This window comes from Stigmatopora nigra, chromosome 5 (assembly GCF_051989575.1).
Source record: "Stigmatopora nigra isolate UIUO_SnigA chromosome 5, RoL_Snig_1.1, whole genome shotgun sequence".
NCBI lineage: Eukaryota > Metazoa > Chordata > Actinopteri > Syngnathiformes > Syngnathidae > Stigmatopora > Stigmatopora nigra.
This window is the reverse complement of record NC_135512.1, coordinates 1,912,260-1,932,041: the sequence shown is the minus strand read 5'-3', so window position 1 is coordinate 1,932,041 and position 19,782 is coordinate 1,912,260. Positions and strand designations below refer to the sequence as shown.

The window sequence follows — 19,782 nt, the reverse complement described above, 5'->3', positions numbered from 1 at the left end:
GTCCTGCAGGCCGAATCCAGCTTAATTTGAGATCAAGCGGGCCGGACCAGTCAACTCATTGCAAAAGGACATAGAACTAACAATAAGCCCACTTTTTTCCACTTTTGTATTAGTCACTAATAATTAGTGCAAAGTATGAGTAAATTATCAAAATGTTTATTAAGAGAATTTTCCTTTTACATTATGAACAATATATTATGAACAAGAGAATAACACGAACATAAATAAATGTCAATTCATGTTGTCTGCACGTACTAAAACACTGCGCCCCTAGCGGATAATACAAAAACTACAATTTTTAAAGAAAATTCATAATTTTTTTATACAATGCAGCTTTCTTCCTCGGGCCGTAACAAAGCACCAGACGGGCCGGATCCGGCCCGCGGCCCGTATGTTTGGCACCACTGCTCTAGGTTATATCATCGGTAAGAGAAATTTGCGTGTGAATGGACGCACATTACGTGTTCGTGTAAAAGCGTAGATTGATGTCAACGGTATAATCGTGATTGTATAATTTATAGTTTGTGTGTTAAATCAAGCCGCTGTGTTATCTCCTGCCTGTTGCAATGAATTCTTAATGAAAGCGGAGAGAATATGATTCTTTCATGAGAAGATGATTTATACATGCCACGTACATAAGAAAAAAATAATACATAAACAAATACATGTATGGCCTAACATAAAAATAATTATTCGGGTGATAAAAAAAATACAGACATAAAAAATTCATAAGTGCAGAAAAAGAGACGATATAATCACCTGTAAAGGTCATTTATGGCCCGTAATGTCCAATTCATCTTGTCTGGGACAGTTGGTAGCAATTTTTACAGGTTTTATTGGCCCGTAGTGAATAATGAAAATAATCATTTAATATGACGCAGAAGAATCTTAAATTTGACCTACATTCTGTTGCATTTCTGAAAGCAATGAGGGATCGGTTGTTTGTCTCTTCGTGCCCTGCGATTGGCTGGCCATATAAGTCAGCTGGGATAGGCTCCAGCACCCCCCACAGTCCTAGTTAGGATGAAACGGTTCAGAAAATAAATTAATGAACGCTTTTAATGACTTAGCCCACTTTTTTTCCAAGTAGCCGAATTTGTATATGATCAATTCCAACTTTCCTACTCACAATAAATTGGACGACTGGCAGTCAATGAGTTAATGAGGATAACCAGAAATAAAGTTTCCTTGGAACTTACCATATTGACCTCGGACACCATGTCTATGCTAGCCACGTCTATGCTCATGCCAACCGCCACGGGGGCACCTTAAAAAAAAGAAAAACATTGTTTCATTTGGGACAGAAGCCTCACCAAAAATGTCATACATCAATACCTTGACATACAAGCTTCATACGTTCCGGTATTGAGCTCGTCTCTCAAATTACTTGTATCTCAAATTATTCGTATCTCAAATTATTCGTATCTCAAATTATTCGTATCTCAAATTATTCGTATCTCAAATTATTCGTATCTCAAATTATTCGTATCTCAAATGACTCGTATCTCAAATGACTCGTATCTCAAATGACTCGTATCTCAAATGACTCGTATCTCAAATGACTCGTATCTCAAATGACTCGTATATCAAATGACTCGTATATCAAATGACTCGTATCTCAAAATACTCGTATCTCAAATTACTCGTATCTCAAATCAAAATCTTCTCATAGAAAAGAACTAAATACAAATTAATTTGTGCCCACATTCTGGAAAAAAACACCAAAAACATAACTTAGACTTTAATTTTAACTTAAAATGAACTTAGAAGACTATACACACTTAAAAAAAAGCTATCTTAAATGGACTCAGCCACCAAGCTGTCTTTCAACTCGTATCTCAAAGCAAATATTTGCTCAAAAATTTCCTCGTATCTCAAATCCCTCATATGCCAAGGTAATAATGACTATATTTCTAAAAACCAAAAATTACCACGAGTTCTCACCTCCAAAATCCGGCCTGAGACGAATGTCATATCCTTTTAAAAGTTTGTCCACCGTGTCTTTGACGAATGACATGTTGCCAGGTTCCTTAACACTAGAAGACAAAAAACAGTTATGTTTTTTTTTAACAAAGGTGAATGACAAAAAATAGAAGACATAGAAGTCAACCAAAAAATATTAGAAGTCAACGTTGACGCCAAAGAGCTCACCTGACGCATGCGCACATCCCTACCACAACCAGCGACCAGTACACCGCCCGCCATACCCTCATCCTCCCGTCTTAGTGAACTTTATGTCGGGCTGGAAGTCGACGCTTCGCCCCCTCGCCTGGCCGCGTACGGTGGTTCCATCCCCCGCCAGCATCCCCTCCCTCCGTCGTTGGTCTTCTCCCTCCCCGTCGAGCGCCACTAAATCAGATGAGACTTCACCCACACGACGACACATGGCTGAACGCGCCATCAATCCACGGCGTCCCACGCCGTACTTCTTCCTCCTTTTTGGCAGCTTGTCGCCTCAAATAACACCAATGCTCGCTTCAAAACGAGTCCCGATTAAAGTGGGTGTTTGGGGAGCGCTAATGAGATTTGGGGTGGTTTCACTTTAGTAGCGATGGGGAATCTCGCGATACGATTTGAGATACAATTACTGTATTTTCTCGCATATTAGCCCCCTTTGCGTATAAGCAGCACCCTTAAAATGGCCTTAAAATGGTTGAATTTTACAATCTCTCATGTAAAACACCCAATTCAATTGCATTTACTGTTTAGGTGAGATTTTTTTTTATTGACATATTCTAAATGCTTAGTAATATCATTGGAACGGGTCCTAAAATATTGCCAGAAAGAAAATGGAGGACAAGGTTGAAGCTAAAGTCATTCTTGCTAAATTAGCATGAAGCATTTTATATTTGCATCAAACCACAAATAACTAGAAAATGACTCTTACCTTGTATCGTAGATCACTTGCAGCTTTTTATTTCCCTCAACTGCATTCCTGTAAATTAGATAAAAACAAAGCCTTACAAAATTGTGAGAAACTTGTTCCACTGTCACATAGATGCTATTGCTAGCAAAAGCTAGCCATTTTCTATTTCCGCTAGCAAAAAGCTACCTGTTTTCTTATGTCCGCTAGCAAAAGCTAGCAAAAAGCTACCTGTTTTCTTTTGCTCACTAGCAAAAGCTACCTGTTTTCTTTTGCTCGCTAGCAAAAGCTAGCCATTTTCTGTTTCCGCTAGCAAAAACCTAGCCCTTTTTCTGTTTTCGCTAACAAAAGTTACCCCTTTTCTTTTAACGACTTATTCCTTATTTCATATTTATTTGAACATCACCCGGAGAGTGCGCTAAACATCTTAAAACAATTCTAAAACAAATATTAACAAATATCATCTTTATAAACAACCTATTAGCTCCATTAGCATTTCAAAGCACCAAGTACCACCTAACTTACCTCCAACACTGCGGTAAGACCGATTAACCTCTCAATGTCATCCTTGTGCAATTACCAACAAAAAAATACATTTTTAAACCCACTCCAACAATTCTCGCCGACAAAAAATATATATAGGTTATCACGTTTTTTCCCTTGACATGTCCGCTTATTAGCCTCATAAAACCCATATCGGCAAGGGCCCATTGGGTCGTAATATTAGGCTAAAGCTAAATTAGATACAGCTAATTTCGAAGGATAATCGTAGGGATAACAATAAGAAATAAGCCAATCGTGTTATTCAGTGTCTCTCTCTTTTTTCTCTCTCCCCCATTTCGTCTCACCTCCCTCCCTCCTTTCATTTTCACCCCCTCCGCCACTGCGCACATCCACACAGTGCTACTTCCCACCCTCTCTTTCATTCGTCTCCCTCTCTTATTTTTATACCTTTCCATTTTTTCCCAACGACCGACGTTAATGTCATTTTTTTGTCTTTGAGCTACGTCTATTTTTGGGGGGCTACTTTTGTCTCCCCCCCTCAACACGCCAAATTGGGAGCGCAACGCCTGGAGAACCTGCCGAGGAGCAAAGCTGGAGGACGAGAGGTAGTCGTCGTTGTCTTCGTCTTGAAGGTAAAAGGGGGGGACCGCCGGCTTGGGTGGGGGGCTTTGGAAGGTGGGGGGCTGTCAGGTGGTGGTCGTGGGGGGCGACTGGTGTTTTTAATATGTGCGGATATGAGCATGTGTGGCGCAGAGATGCAGCTGGAGCATTTCCACGAGGCTAGGATGTTTTTAACCCATTCATATTTTGGCTAATGGACCCCTCTGGTTAAAATGGGGGTGTATGGGGGGCTATATCAATTGAGTCCTGTAAAGTTCAGGGTAGGTAGGGGGCTTTTGATGTCTTGGAAATCCATAATCTTATGATTTTTTCTTTGTTCTTTGGTATGTTGTGATCAAACATGGACTGCATGTATAAAAAATGTGGAGAGACTAGGTAGCAATGTAGCTGATGTTTTGGGAATTGGGATATTAAATGTAGGTTTTTGCATTAAAATAATGAGGGGAATTAAAATGGAGGGTTAGTGAAGGGGATTTGGTTTGGTGATGATAGATATTAAATGATATATGGAGATGATATTGAAGATTAAAGAAAATTGATTACAAGTATCCAGATTAAATGGTGAATTAAAATTGTGAGTTATAAAATGAGTAATATTGATGAATTAAATCAATGAATGAGAAAGTAGTCATAATAAATAAAACAAAACATAAGGGTAAATGTTACAGTGATTTTTTTTAATGAAATGTGAATGTAGATGATGAAATATGCATTGGAATTAGATAAAAAATAGATAAATTAGGTGTTGAATGAAAATAGTTATTAAAAATAGTCAAAATTGTTCAACTAATTAATTTAGTTATGTTTTAAAATGATGATAATTAATGTAACAAAAATGGAGTAACAAAATGTATCCTAAATGAAATACTTTCCATAATTCCATGAAATTATGTGAATATTAACATATAAATAAAATAAGAAACACGCATTTAAATGCAGAAAACTAAAAACAATGGAAAAAAACATAGTCATAAACACAAGTACATTTAAAGGCAAATGAAAACACCACCAAAATAACCACGAAAAAATGGAATAAAACATCTTGCAGAGAAATATGAAAGTCAAAAGTGGTAACATAAAATAAGATTTTGCAGTCAGTCGGTGAAGGAAAATCATTTGCTGTATTTGTTGCGTTCTTGTGGTCAAATTGTGTGGGTTTTTTTTGTGCGTGTTTGACGCGAGATGCTGAAAAGTGCGTTTTGGCCGCAGGAATGGGCGATGGAATGCTCCGCAGTTTTGCAATGAGACACGCGTGGCTCAGCTTCTTCCTCGCCAGCCTCACCTGCCGTCTGAGGTGAGCACATGCCGCATTTTCTGAACTATAAGTCGCACTTTTTCATCATTTGGCTGGGCCTGCAACTAAAACTAAAGTATTTTTTCCCCTCTCTGACCACCGAAAACCTGTTCTAAAATGCGACTTATACTCCAGTGCAATTTATATATATTTATTTTTTGTATTTTTTGGCTGGTGCAACAAAACAATATTTTATTTGTTGTTGTTGTTGTACAGCCTCCAGCAGGAGGCGACAGGGACACCCACCGATGCGGAACTAAATAACAATATCACCGTGTTCACCCGCATCCTGGACGGACTGCTGGATGGATACGACAACAGGCTCCGCCCTGGACTGGGAGGTACCATGTAGATCGAAAAAATGAATTACATATTTCTTTCTAGAATGTATTTTCTGCACTATAAGACTTCAATAAATAGCCCATCTTAAAATTTGTTTTGAGTGGTAGTAGTAGTTGTAGTAGTTAGTAGTGGTAGTAGTCGTCGTGGTAGTAGTAGTAGTATTGGTAGTAGTAGTAGTAGTAGTGGTAATAGTAGTATTGGTAATAGTAGTAGTAGTGGTAGTAGTAGTAATAGTGGTGGTAGGAGTAGTAGTAGTAGTAGTAATAGTAGTGGTAGTTGTTGTAGTAGTAGTAATAGTAGTGGTAGTTGTTGTAGTAGTAGTAATAGTAGTGGTAGTTGTTGTAGTAGTAGTGGTGGTGGTAGTAGTTGTAGTAGTAATAGTGGTGTTGGCAGTAGTGGTAGTAGTTGTTGTAGTGGTAGTAGTGGTGGTAGTAGTAGTTGTTGTTGTTGTAGTAGTAGTGAAGGTAGTAGTAGTAGTAGTAGTAGTAGTTGTTGTAGTAGTAGTGGTGATGGTAGTAGCAGTAGTTGTTGTAGTTGTAGTGGTGGTGATGGCAGTAGTAGTAGTAGTTGTTGTTGTAGTAGTAGTTGTAGTAGTAGTAGTAGTAGTGGTGGTAGTAGTAGTTTACTGGTACATGATTTTTTTAAAATTTGAGTTCCTTTTGTATTGTGCGTCAGCTGGTTGTTTTGTTGTTTGTCCTTTTTCTTTTGTTGTTGTTTTTGTTGTTTCTTATTTAACTGTAGTAGGGACCTGTTTAAAGCATAACCTCAATACTTAACACAAAGTACAAAAAAAGGCAAAACGGTCAAAATACGTGTGTAGTTTTATAGCTTTTTTCCAATTAAAATGGTCAGCCATAATTGCCAGTTTAATAGCTTGCCAAGGTGAAAAGGAAGGAAAAAAGCTGCCATCTAGTGGCTTAGAATTGCAACGGGTGCTTTAGAAGGAAGGACTGATTTGACTTTTCAAATGCCACTTGAGGACAAGGCTGCCCTTTAAAAATGGGACACTTTGAATTGTCTTCTTTAAATAAACTAATGTATTTATTTATTCCTCTTTTTAGAAATATATTCAGCAGGTTACTACTTGAGGATCCTTAATATTATATTACCAATGGAAAAAAACAGACACTATGTATTTAGCAAACTATTCCACAAAGTGGGTGGAGTCTTTGGTTTTAAGGCCGTTCAGGGTGTGGCTTATATGCGGGTGGCGGTTTAAATATGATATGCATAAATGTATTCCATCTGAAAATATCTGTTCTTTCTCTGTTCTTTCAGAAAAGGTGACTGAGATCAAAACCAACATTTTCGTCACCAGCTTCGGTCCCGTCTCGGATACGGAAATGGTATGACCTGGTCCGGGCGGCCATTGTGCACAGTAAATGCTCCTAATGTCCATCCACAATGACGGCCAAGCCAGAACTATTTGCCATTGCTGTTAACTACCGTATTTTCACGACTATAAGGCGCACTTTAAAGTCTTAAATGTTCTCCAAAATAGACAGTGCGCCTTATAATCCGGTGCGCCTTATATATGGAAAAAAACAGAAAACCAAAAACTAAAAAAACACCACTGTCGGATATTAAAAAAACACAAACGTCTGAACTGAAACAATATTGTTAAATATGCAGATGCCATCTTAGTTTACAAAATCTTCCACCATATAGCTCCTCCCCCACTTCAAGATTTTAGACAAAAAAATCCAAAACATCAACAATGGCTGGCTCTAGAGGTGACTGTTAGTAAGTGAGTGCTTCATACCTGGAAGTCAACAGCAATTACCGTATTTTCACCACTATAAGGCGCACTTAAGTCTTCAATTTTCTCCAAAATAGACAGTGCGCCTTATAATACAGTGCGCCTTATATATGGAAAAAATGTCATTCATTGAGGGTGCGCCTTATAATGCAGTGCGCCTTATAGTCGTGAAAATACGGTACTTCCATTTTGGAGCTCATCTGGGCCAAATCGGCCATTTTTAAAGCAAAAATTCCCCATTAAAACAAGTGCTTTACCCGAAATGAACTCAAGTTGTTTTCCAATTTCAGGAGTACACCATCGACGTGTTCTTCCGCCAAAGCTGGAAGGACGAACGCTTGTGCTTCGAAGGCCCCATGAAGATGCTGCCGCTCAACAACCTGCTAGCCAGCAACATTTGGACACCGGACACGTTTTTTCTCAATGGGAAAAAGTCCATTGCGCACAACATGACTACGCCAAACAAGCTTCTGCGTTTGCAGGATGACGGCACGCTGCTCTACACAATGAGGTGCCTTTAAAACAGGGGTGTCAGATTCGGGTTGGTTCGCGGGCCGCTTTAATGTCCACTTGATTTAATGTGGGCCGGACCATTTTAGATATAATATTTAGATTTTTTTTTGTATAAATGGATTAAAAGAACTGGATTAAAAGCCCCGAATATTCCCTTTTTTACAGATCTAAAATAATGTTTATTTTAGATTTTTTTATATATATTTTTAGATTTTACAAAATTATTTTTGAACTAAAAATGCAAAAAAATGATTAAAAAATGACAATTATTAATTTAAAAAGGGGAAAATTAGGAAATTTTATTTACATCTATACTCTTCATTTTAATTTGATCCTAAAACTGAAAGTCAGCACTCACGATTGACTTTCCCGGACCACACAAAATGATGTGGAGGGCCAAATTTGGCCCCCGGGCTGCCACTTTGACACCTGTGCTATAACCCTTAAATCATGAGTGCCTACTTTCTGTTTTAAAATCAAATTTAAATGATAATAAATGTACATTATAGAAATTAGAATCTATTTTAGTGTAAATTTAGATGAAACATTTTTGTGTACGTCTACACGGTAATCATTTCTTTATGTTATGTTACGAGCGCGTTGCCATGCAAAAAAATCCGACCTTCCCAGTCAAAAATGGCTTAATTACTATCACTCTCAAAGATAGACAATGTGTTAAAAAAACTATATTAACACCTTTGCTTCAGTTATAGCACATTCATAGTTACATCCATTTTTAAGTGTGTGTATACTAAAACAAAGTTCATTTGTAAGTTAAAGCTTATGTTATGTTACAGAATGTAACAAAAATAACCACTAGATAGCTATTTGTTACTTTGTGTGCGTATTTGGCGAATTATAACAATTAAAAACATTATCCATGATAAATTAATTTGTGTTTATAGTTATTTTATATTTGAAAAAAAAATGATTTGACATACGAGCTCAGTCCCGTAACACACGACGCTCATATCTCAAGGTATTACAGTACTAGATGTTCAATGACGCGTTTTCTGTGTATTTCTTCCCGTTCCAGATTGACCATATCTGCCGAGTGTCCAATGCAACTAGAGGACTTCCCCATGGACGCACACGCTTGTCCCCTGAAATTCGGAAGCTGTAAGTAGATCAGCGGGTGTGCCCTTAAGCCGCTAAGATTAATTACGCGGGGTTTCCCCGAATTTGGCGCTGGAGAAGGAAGACGCCGTGCCAAAAGTCACTCGGATTAATTGAATGCTTGTCTTAAATACACGCTACTTTGAAACAGACGCTCACAGGTCAATTTGGCGGGTAAACAAGCGTGCGCGCACCCGATTTTGACAGGTATTTGCACCCAAAGGGGGTGCTGGAGCCTATCCCAGCTCACTACAGACACCACCATGATTCACCAGCCAATCACAGGGCACGACGACCAATTAGAGTCATTTAGATTCTTGAATTAGCTTAGCATGTATGTTTTTGGGATGTTGGAGGAAACGAGAGTACCCGCGGAAAACCCACGCAAGCCCGAGAAAACATGCAAATGTTTTATAATGCATTTTTAATATATTTTAAAATCTAAAATGATATATAACCCAATTTCTTATATGAATAACTAGCATATGAAACTAAAAAGATGGAGAATTGAGCATTATTAAAATAAATTTGATGAGGTTTAACCCTGAATTTCACTATTTATAATACTAAGATACATTTTAAGAAAAAACTATATTAACAAATATATATATATATATATATATATATATATATATATATATATATATATATATATATATATATATATATATATATATATTAATAAAAAACTAAATAATTTTTAAAAAGGGGGGAGTTAAAATTAGAGAAATAATGCTACAATAATAGCCGTATCCATTTCTGACTTTTTTTTTTTTTGGCCGAGATTGTTGGTCTATCTTCTGCTTTTAGCTGTGTTATGTAACCGTATTAAAGGCGGAGCTGACACAAGAATAGGAAAAAAAAACAATGCTAACTTCCCAGCTGCTTGGTGTGTTTTTTTGGGATATTTTTTGAAAAATCTGTTGTATGAGCCTTGGATCCGCTATCAGCTTCGCATCCGGTTTCCCGCGACTCCATTAACCCGAGCTAATCCTTTGACCCCCACGGACGGCCCCCGCCCAGCCCAGCCGGACGGCCATCCCACTTTGGTCCATCTAGGCGTTCTTGGACACATTAATCACCTCTCCCCGCTCCCGCTAAGCTACTATCGCTAGCTGGGCAACTGTAAGCTTTCTACTCTGTTAGTCAGACTTTTTTTAAACACAGGGGCTTGTATCAAAATACAACCCACGCGAGTCATAGCCAGACTCAATACTGCGATGATCTGATTCAAGGGCGGCCATTTTTAGAAAAGCCAAGTGCACATTTCGAACGCTTTTAGACAAGTATTTTCTTCCAAGTTTTTATATTTGCATTTTTTGTCACTTATTTTCTGAACCACTTTATCCACACTAGGGTGACAGGGGGTGCTGGAGCCTATCCCAGCTAACACCGTGATTTGGTGGCCAGCCAATTTTATTTTATTCATCATATTTATTTATTTATTTTACAATATTTACATTTTATTTGATTCTTTATATTCATTTTTTTACAATATTTATATTTTATTTTATTCACTATATTCCTTTTTCCTTTTTTTTTACAATATTTATATTTTATTGTATTCATTATATTCTTTAATTTCTTTTTTTATAATATTCATATATTTTATTTTATTTTTTGTATTTATGTATTTATATATATTTATATTTCTTTACAATATTTATACTTCTTTACAATATTTATATTTTATATTTATATATCTTTTAAATATTTATTAAATTTTAAATATTTATATTTGATATTTTTTATACATTTTTTATATTGCTATATATTTTTAATATTTTTTAGGCTACGAGCTTTCGTGTTTCTCAGGCAATTAAAGTAATTGTTTGCATTTATTTCGATTCTTTAATAATCCACAGTGTATTTTCCGGACTATAAGTGGCACTTTTTTTTTCACCGTTTGGACAGACAATGAAGTGTAAGATTGCAAGACGCGCTAATGTTGTCCCCGGCTGGACAGAGACAATAATCCTAGTGGGGCTGAGGTCAATCTGGGGATATTGAAGACAATCTGCGAAGTCTTCTGACACCACAGCTGGGATTAGTGCTCGTAGATTGGACCACAGAGTGCCGCGCTAACACTCACACACACACACACACACACACGCAGATTTAGCCACGGGGTGATGATGCTTAGCGATTGCTTTCACACTCACAAGCGCACACTACCGCACACTTTATGTAAATTTGATGTACTAGCAAGTATAGATCCAAAATTGGTTTTAGAAAATTGCTTTTGACACAATTAGGAAGGAAAAGCAAAGGTTAAAGGATGTTGAAATGTTTGCTAACGTTTTTGCTAACGTTTTAGCTAATGTTTTTGATAATACCCTCTTTTCCTTTTAAGTTAAAACAGGAAAACAATGCAAATACATTTAAAAAAAAAACAAATATATAAGTATATTTGCTTTTTAAAGACCTTAAAAGAGGATTTGAATCTCTATAAATGTTTTATTGACCATTAAAAAAAGCTGTTAATTCACTATTTAATTAGTTTTGCTAGCTAGTTTTTGGACTGTTGCTATTGCTATGTTAGCAAGCAGCCTGAAATGAAATCCTGCAAGTCACATGACCTCCAGGCAGCACAGGTGGCTAAAAAAAGAATGACACTTGTCCGTTAGCGACGGAGACACGCAGATTAACGGTCAATTCGTGTCACTGTGGTTATTGCAGTGAAAGATTTAAAGAGCACAAGTCAAATAACATCAAAAGTCACGTAGCCTATAAATTACTCAAAAAAAGTACACTAAATATTCCTGCCTGTTTTTTAATGTTAGTTTTAATGTAAGCAGTCTGTCAATTTTGCTTAGAGGGAATATTATTATAAGTAAAGAGTTCATAAATTCATTATATTATTATATCGACCCGTTGCGAAAGTGGTTACCACAAACGGCTCGCAGTTCAGTGGTCAAGTGTTCGAATCCCAAGTGGGTCCTTTCCACTGTTATGTGGGTTTTTGTCCAGGTACTCCGGTTTCCTTGCACATTCCCAAAACATGCATGCTAGGCTAATTGTATGCTAACTAAGTGATTGGTTAGTATATAGGGTAGTATAGGCTCCATCTGTTTTTTTTTAAAGCAACAGTGTTACTCTGGTTTTGCCAAATTTTGATCATGACCGGAATTTGACTCCCCCTCAGATGCCTACCCGGTTTCAGAGGTCGTCTACACGTGGGATAAAGGAGCAGCCAAGTCGGTGGTTGTCGGGGAGGAGGGTTCCCGTCTCAACCAGTATCACCTGATTGGTCAGACAGCTGGCACAGAGGACATCTCTACCAGTAGAGGTAAACGCCCACTTATTCTATTACACATCATGATCTAGTCCCGCCCACGTCTTCCATAGATCACAAGAAAGGGTTTAGAACCAAATATACAATTTAAAAAAATGTTTTTTAACAAATAAAAGATTAAGTTTACACACTAGGTAACAAAATTCAATCACATTAGGATCCAACAGTTGTTTCTAACCACCATGAAAAAATTCAACTCTCTACCTTTCACGGTTTGGACAAACATAGCGAGAGAATCTTAACATACACACACACAAACCCATAAATCCCTCATTTATACTTCAATTTGGCGATAATATCCACCCAAGTTAATAACAAAACATTATCCAGCATACTTAGTAGTCAAGATGCTATCTTGCTATATCTTTACCTAGCAACAGCTAGCATGTTCATTCATTCATCTTCCGTACTACACCGGGTTGCCAGATTCTATTCCAGCTGACTTTGAGCGAAGGTAGACGACACCCCACCAAAGTCAGCCAGGTGAACCCTTACACCATCAGGTGGCGCTAACATGTTTTATCTTAGTATTATTCCAGACGTCGTTGGGGGTAAATGTTTTCAAATCAAGCCTTAAAGGGACGGCGAATGAATCAGGCGGATTTGGGCAGGCCTTCTACACCAGTGCCAGCTGTCCCCGTCCCACCCCCGCCCTTGGCGAGCTTTCGTCTAAGGGTGAAGCGGTAGGGGGGGGGGGGTGTGGGGGGACGACCACTTATCCAGCATCCCTATTGGGTATGCCGGTTTAATCCCCACGAGGGCTCATCAGTCAGTTGTGCTTTTATCGAGTGACGTCACAACGGGCCAAGCCACTACCATAAACTAGGATGCACCCCCCCCCCCCCTCCTATCCAACTAAGGTCACATATAAAAAAAAATGTTGCTACGTCACTTTTCTAAAAAAAAAAATTCTAATCCATTAAAATGGCGTTTTAGAGCCGACGACAGGTGTCCCAATATTTATGAGCATAACTGGTATAATGTCAAGCCTAGTTTTTGTGTCTTATTAATCAAATGTACCAGCAACATAACTCTTCTATTATATTTTTTTATTGGTCTACTGATTCGCTTATCCTCACAAGGGTTACTGGGGTGCCGGAGTCTATCCCAGCTAACAATGTTAGCTTGATTGGCTGTTGCCCAATCGAATAGTTGGCAACGGTATGGACAATTTTGAGTGTCTGAAGAATTTTTTTGGGACGGAATCTGGAGTACCCAAAGAAAACCCACGCAAACCTCCTATAGATCGAACCCTCGACCCCTGAACTGTGAGCCAGACTCGCCAACCACTGCTCAATGTGTGATGTTTTGATTAGTAATGAATCAAGAGTGGTTAGCGCGTAGGCCTCGTTGTTTTGGGGTCGTGGGTTCCATCCCAGATAGGACCTCATTGTCTAGAGTTTTGCATGTTCTGTGTGGGTTTTCTCCGGGTACTCCGGTTTCCTCCCACAAATCCAAAAACTAGGCTGATTAGATACTCCAAATTGCCTCTAGCTATGATTGGTTGCTTTAGGGTTTCCCCGCCTCTGGCCTGTAGACAGCTGGGATTGGCTCCAGCACCCCCGGCGAGGATAAAGCGGTTCAGAAAATGAGATGAAATTCACCTGGGATAAAAGGATAAGAATAACATAGATGTACTATAGTCGGGACGAGGTCTCACTGGGAAGAACAGTAGTAAATCTGACGTAGATGATCTACCCGAGAGGGTTCCCCTCTGGATCACGCAAACAAGGTTCAAATCCCACCGTCACCCACGGCAACGGCTTTCTTCTTTTCTCCCCGGGCAGACGGAGCCTTTAACCTTAATTAACGCCGTTAATCTGAGGCACAAAACCCTCTTTAAGCGGCTCCAGAATAGCTCGCAGTCACCCTTTTCGAACCGACGTCCGAAACCCGAAACGACGACGACGTGAAACCGTACGGTGCTCACCAGTTAACCAGCATGGCGGCGTTATTCTCGGCGACGAATGGCAGCTCGCCGCAAACGCACCAGAATCCAAGCGTTAAAGTCCACCAAACCTGCATGGTTTTCTTCATTTTGGACTTTTCCACATCTTCCCCATTCGTGTTGAAATTTTAAAAATAGGGGGCGGGGTCAAACGCGAGCGACGCCGGGGCGACGCCGGCGCCACCGAGCTCGTCTGACGGTCGCCCGCCCGCTCGCCGAAGTCATGACGGATGGCCAACTTTTTTTTTTACCCCAGCGGGTGTCCCACGGGCGGCGGCGTCGACCCTCCCTCCCCCTCCCTACTTGCTCCGCCTCCCGCCGCTTCGGTGCTGCGGCGCCCCCGGCTCAGGAGAGAATGTGCCAATCCAGAGAGGACACACAGGATGCAGATTGTGAGCGGGGATTAACGAGACGGGAGAAAAAAAATCGGATTTTACCAGGAGAAAGCGGCGGTCATCTGTGGATTTTTTTCACTGGGGAGGAAATAAAATGCAATCTCTCGTTGGTTAACAGGATGATGATGAGGAGGAGGAGGAGGAGGATGAAGATTCGCCCGGCAACCTAGTTATTTGGACTTGACTTTATGGGATATAAGAGCGGGATAACGTCCGCTGATTCCAGGAAATTTTTAACAACATGAGCAGGCAGGATGTAGGAAGTGCCGGTTCGCTATTTAGAGAATTTTCATTAAAAAACAACAAGGATAAAAACAAGAAAAACTAGGACAAAAAACATAAACACGGGGTTTAAATACATAGACTTGGGTTGATGGTAATCACAAACACACCCAATTGAATGCATTTATTGTCACCATAGATGTATAATTAGATTTTACAACAAAATGCACAAATAACAACACAAAATATAATAGTAATTATAATAAAATTAATGAATAAATAATTAAATAAGTAACAAATACATTCCCATCTACCAAGTCCAACTAAACTTATAGTACTATCTTCAGTGACAAATCCCAGGAATCCCAAAACAAAATTTTCGTAATATAGGCTGGCAGGGGTGCCGGAGCTTATCCCGGCGCATTGTCCAGCTGCAAAAAAACTAAATATCCAAAACATAACATAAAAAAACCTTAACCAAGGAGTCGTCCAGGACCCCCCGCTCCAGAATTGATCCGAATATAAGACGATCTATTTTGCATTGAAATAAGTATGTTGTTTTTTCTTACTTTCGGGGTCTTTCGGATATATCATTATAGTCATTTCTTTCAGATGTACTGTTTTTTTTTGGATAAAAATGAATTTGGTGTTCAAACAGTCTATTTCCCAAAACTTGAGTCTTGCAAAAATGCTAGATGGCGCCAGATATCGTTAAACACTTTTTGCAGTTTTTGCAATTTGGTTGTTTTATCACAGTAGATTACTTCAAAAAATAAAAGCCATTTATTTACAAGTATTTGCAATTTAGTTGACATTTTTTAAATGTTCCCATATTATGATGTGATAAGACATTTTTTGCATGATTTTAAATAGGCAAAATAACATGCTTTTTCTCTAATAATTATTATAATCATTTTTTCTTCAGATAAACTCATTATTTTCTGAATAAAATTCGAATTTGGTGTTCAAAAAGTTCTTTTTCAAACTCGAGTCTTTAAAAGGAGGGAATCATCTGATCATCGAGATCGTCTTATATTCGGGATCGTCTTATATTCGGGCCAATACACCATTTGTACTCAGTTGAAAGCCACACCCTCAATCCAAGATAACGCCCCGCCCCCCCTGTCTTTTTCCATGGCTCAGGTCAGTACACGGTGATGATGGCTCACTTCTACCTGAAGAGGAAGATCGGCTACTTTGTCATCCAGACGTACATGCCTTGCTTCATGACCGTCATCCTGTCGCAGGTTTCCTTCTGGCTCAACCGCGAGTCCGTGCCAGCACGTACCGTCTTCGGTAAGAAATTGTTTTGGGTCGACCGGGTCTGAAAAAATAATAATAATAATAACCAAAGGTTGTTGCTGTGTGGCACAGGCGTTACCACGGTGCTGACCATGACCACCCTCAGCATTAGCGCCCGCAACTCGTTGCCCAAAGTGGCCTACGCCACGGCCATGGATTGGTTCATCGCCGTGTGCTACGCCTTTGTTTTCTCCGCCCTCATCGAGTTTGCCACCGTCAACTACTTCACCAAGAGGAGCTGGGCTTGGGATGGCAAGAAGGCCATGGAGGCCCAACAACCTAAAGTCAGTCACATTACATTCCTGTTACAATTCAATCGATTGTCACCATACGAGTAGAATGATATTGAAAGCTTTAACACAAAGTGCTCAAATAACCACCACAAACAAACAAACACAAATAATCACGTAGAAAAGCAGTCAACATATTGGTACTCGGACGTTTGGTCGCCGGACGTTTGGTCGCCCGGACGTTTGGTCGCCCGGACGTTTGGAGTAAAAGCAAGAAAATACTGGATTTATTAAAGGTACAGTATATATTAAGAATAGCTGTATTGATTAGCCTCACGTGAATCACTGGCTAGGGAGCATTTAGTGTACAATTAGACTAGTTTGGTCGTTTGGTTGCCGGACGTTTGGTCGCCCGGGTAAATATAATTTTGAGAGCTGGTTTCAACAGTAGATATTTAAATATTAAACTCTCTCATGAATATAATTTTGAGAGCTGATTTCAACAGTAAACTTTGTCATGTTGTCAAACGTCCGGGCGACCAAACGTCCGGGTGACCAAACGTCCGGGCGACCAAACGTCCGGGCGACCAAACGTCTGGGGCGACCAAACGTCCGGGTGACCAAACGTCTGGGGCGACCAAACGTCCGGGGCGACCAAACGTCCGGGCGACCAAACATCCAGGCGACCAAACGTCCGGGGCGACCAAAACGTCCGGGCGACCAAATGTCCTGGCGACCAAACATCCGGGCGACCAAACGTCCGAGTACCAAAAACAATCCCTTTTCCCATCTGTTTTAAAACAAAAAATAAATTAATGACTTTTTTTCCTCTGTTTTAAAACAAAAAAATAAAATAATGACTTTTTTCCCCTTCATTTACCAAAAAAACACTTCCTCCTCTATTTTGAAACAAAAATAATTTGTCCCCTACTTCCATTTTAAAAGAAAAAAACTACCTTTTTCCCCCCTCCCTTTTGATAAAACCCTGACTTTTCCTCCTCCAATAAATCCAAATATCAAACAAAGTATATTTTCCTCCAAACAGCGTAAAGACCCATTGGCCCTCTCCAAGAAACCCAACAACGCCTGCGCGGCCGGCGTCAACTACACGGCCAACCTGACCAAGGACGCCTCGGTGTCCACCATTTCCAACAGCACGTCGGCGGTTCAGCTCAAGTCGGCGGCGGGGGCGGCGGCGCCCGAAACCAAGGGCGCCGACCCCAAGAAGACGTACAACAGCGTGAGCAAGATCGACAAAATGTCCCGTATCGTTTTCCCAGTCCTCTTTGGCACCTTCAACCTGGTTTACTGGGCGACCTATCTCAACCGGGAACCCGTCATTAAGGGTGCCGTTTAGCCCCCGTCCCCAAAAAAGTCACCCGTCTTTTTTAAAAATTAATTTTAATTTATTTTTTTTAATTTGTCGCATGTCGCTTCTGCTCCACTTAATTAACCTTGCCTTTTTTCCATATTTTAGCATTTGGATTTGATGATTGTTTACCCAGGAAAAGACTTTTTGGCTTTTCCGGGGGTGCTTCAGCCCATTTCCAAAGACAAAGGCCTTCCACAGATTTGCTTGGATGGCTACAAAATAAAAGCCGAAAACAGGGGTGAGTTGGAATTTCAAAATAAGTCGAATGTAGAGACAAAATGTGTGGTTAGCGCGTTGGCCTGGTGGTTTCTGGGGTCGTAGGTTCGATCCCAGGTGGCTCCTCATTAAGTGGAGTTTGCATGTTCTCCCCTGGGCTTGCGTGGGTTTTCACCGGGTACTCTGCGTTCCAAAAACATGCATGCTAGGCTAGGCTAGCTGCTTTAACACTCTAAATTGCCTAACCCTAGCTATGATCGATTGTTTTTTTTTGTCTTCTGTGATTGGCTGCTCACCTAGCTGGGATAGGCTCCAGCACCCCCACTTGTGAGGATAAAAGCGGCCTTGCCTTTATAGTCATTAGTCATCAAGTAGAATGAGATTTAAAGCTTCACCTTAAGTAGTCATGAAAGGATTTATAAACAATTTTAATTTATTTTGGCTAACGCAGTTAGCAACATAACGAGCTAGCATCCTTCAAATTCAACCTGTTTAATTTTTTAACTGTTTATGACTAATAAACCCACAAGAATCAACAAATCTTGCCTCAAAGGGCACAGAAAGTCAGACTTTTATTTTGAAGTGAACAAATTTGGTGAACATTTTGGGACAAATTTACACCATTTTTAAAATTTGGTTACCCACTTAAACCCACACAAAAAATTGATTTCACAAAAATATTGTCCTAAACCCACAAAAAAGAATCAAAAAATCTTGCCTAAAAGGGCACAGAAAGTCACACTTTTATTTTGAAGTGAACATATTTGGTGAACATTTTGGGACAAATTTACACATTTTTTTTAAATTTGGTTACCCACTTAAATCCACACAAAAAAATGATTTCACAAAAATATTGTCCTAAACCCACAAAAAAGAATCAAAAAATCTTGCCTAAAAGGGCACAAGAAGTTAGACTTTTATTTTGAAGTGAACAATTTTTGTGAACAATTTGGGGCAAATTTACACCATTTTCAAAATTTGGTTACCCACTTAAACCCACACAAAAGAATTGATTTCACAAAAATCATGTCCTAAACACAAAAAAACAATTTAACTTACCAACAATCAAAAGTAAACCCCCAAAAAATCAAGTAAAAACAAAAAATGGACCATTTTGTTACGAAACTGAACGTTTTTTTTCCACTAAAAGTGGGCGGAGCATGGCAGCCAGGCCAAATGCTATGCAAAACTTATTATTAACCCACAACAGCTTATTTATGTTTTTTTTTATTTAAATTTTGATTTGTTTTTTTGTACAAATAAGAATTTGTCGCAAAGCCATGTCCACCAACGTATTTTGCCTTTCAGAGTGTTTTTTTTAGCACTCTTAACTTGTTCTGGCTTCTCTTAATTCTTGCAAATTTCTTGCTGCTTTTTTCAGAACATCTTTAGCAAGTATTAAAAATTTTCTTGTATTAAAAAAATGTATCTAGATCCTATTTTTTTCCGTTTTTTTGTCCGCGTCAAAACAGAATCGAATTTTTATTTTATTGAAATCAAGATTTGAATGAAGGATTTTCTGTCAAAAACTCGCTTTTGCACTGTTTCATTTCGCCGTGGCTTTAATATTTAATATTTTTCAATTTCATTTTTTGAAATAATATTTTTCTTGCTTCAAATGTGTTCTGTACGTATATTTCCATTTATTCAGCAACTAAAAAAAAACCACCACGCTAGTCTCGGAGTGGCTTTAGTTTTTGATAGAATACAGTGACGCCTTGTAATTTATGGTTGTTTTTATGAGTTGTAAAAAAAAAATAGATATAAAAATAAAAGAAAATAAAACACAA

General features: G+C 39.0%; 2 protein-coding genes across 4 annotated transcripts in view; one reads left to right on the top strand and one right to left on the bottom strand.

Annotated features, from left to right (window-relative positions):
- gabrb3 (gamma-aminobutyric acid type A receptor subunit beta3) overlaps window positions 1-14,536 on the bottom strand; it is a 26,805-nt gene extending 12,269 nt beyond the window's left edge. The window contains exons 1-4 of one of the 3 annotated variants that reach the window (XM_077716167.1): window positions 14,238-14,536; window positions 2,888-2,935; window positions 1,945-2,036; window positions 1,200-1,267 (exon numbers count right to left, since the gene is read on the bottom strand). In XM_077716167.1, the coding sequence (XP_077572293.1) occupies window positions 1,200-1,267; window positions 1,945-2,036; window positions 2,888-2,935; window positions 14,238-14,344 (315 nt within the window). In that variant the 5' untranslated portion in view covers window positions 14,345-14,536. Of the gene's footprint in view, window positions 1-1,199; window positions 1,268-1,944; window positions 2,037-2,151; window positions 2,229-2,887; window positions 2,936-3,388; window positions 3,693-14,237 lie in introns of those variants that run through there. The other 2 variants (XM_077716169.1, XM_077716168.1) reach the window with 2 other exon arrangements.
- On the top strand, window positions 3,620-19,782 carry gabra5 (gamma-aminobutyric acid type A receptor subunit alpha5). The gene is made up of 10 exons (XM_077716170.1): window positions 3,620-3,999; window positions 5,198-5,282; window positions 5,499-5,623; window positions 6,903-6,970; window positions 7,674-7,894; window positions 8,933-9,015; window positions 12,158-12,301; window positions 16,016-16,168; window positions 16,247-16,458; window positions 17,450-19,782. The coding sequence occupies exons 2-10, from the start codon at window positions 5,200-5,202 to the stop codon at window positions 17,759-17,761; spliced, it is 1,401 nt and encodes a 466-aa protein (XP_077572296.1). The 5' UTR covers window positions 3,620-3,999; window positions 5,198-5,199; the 3' UTR covers window positions 17,762-19,782.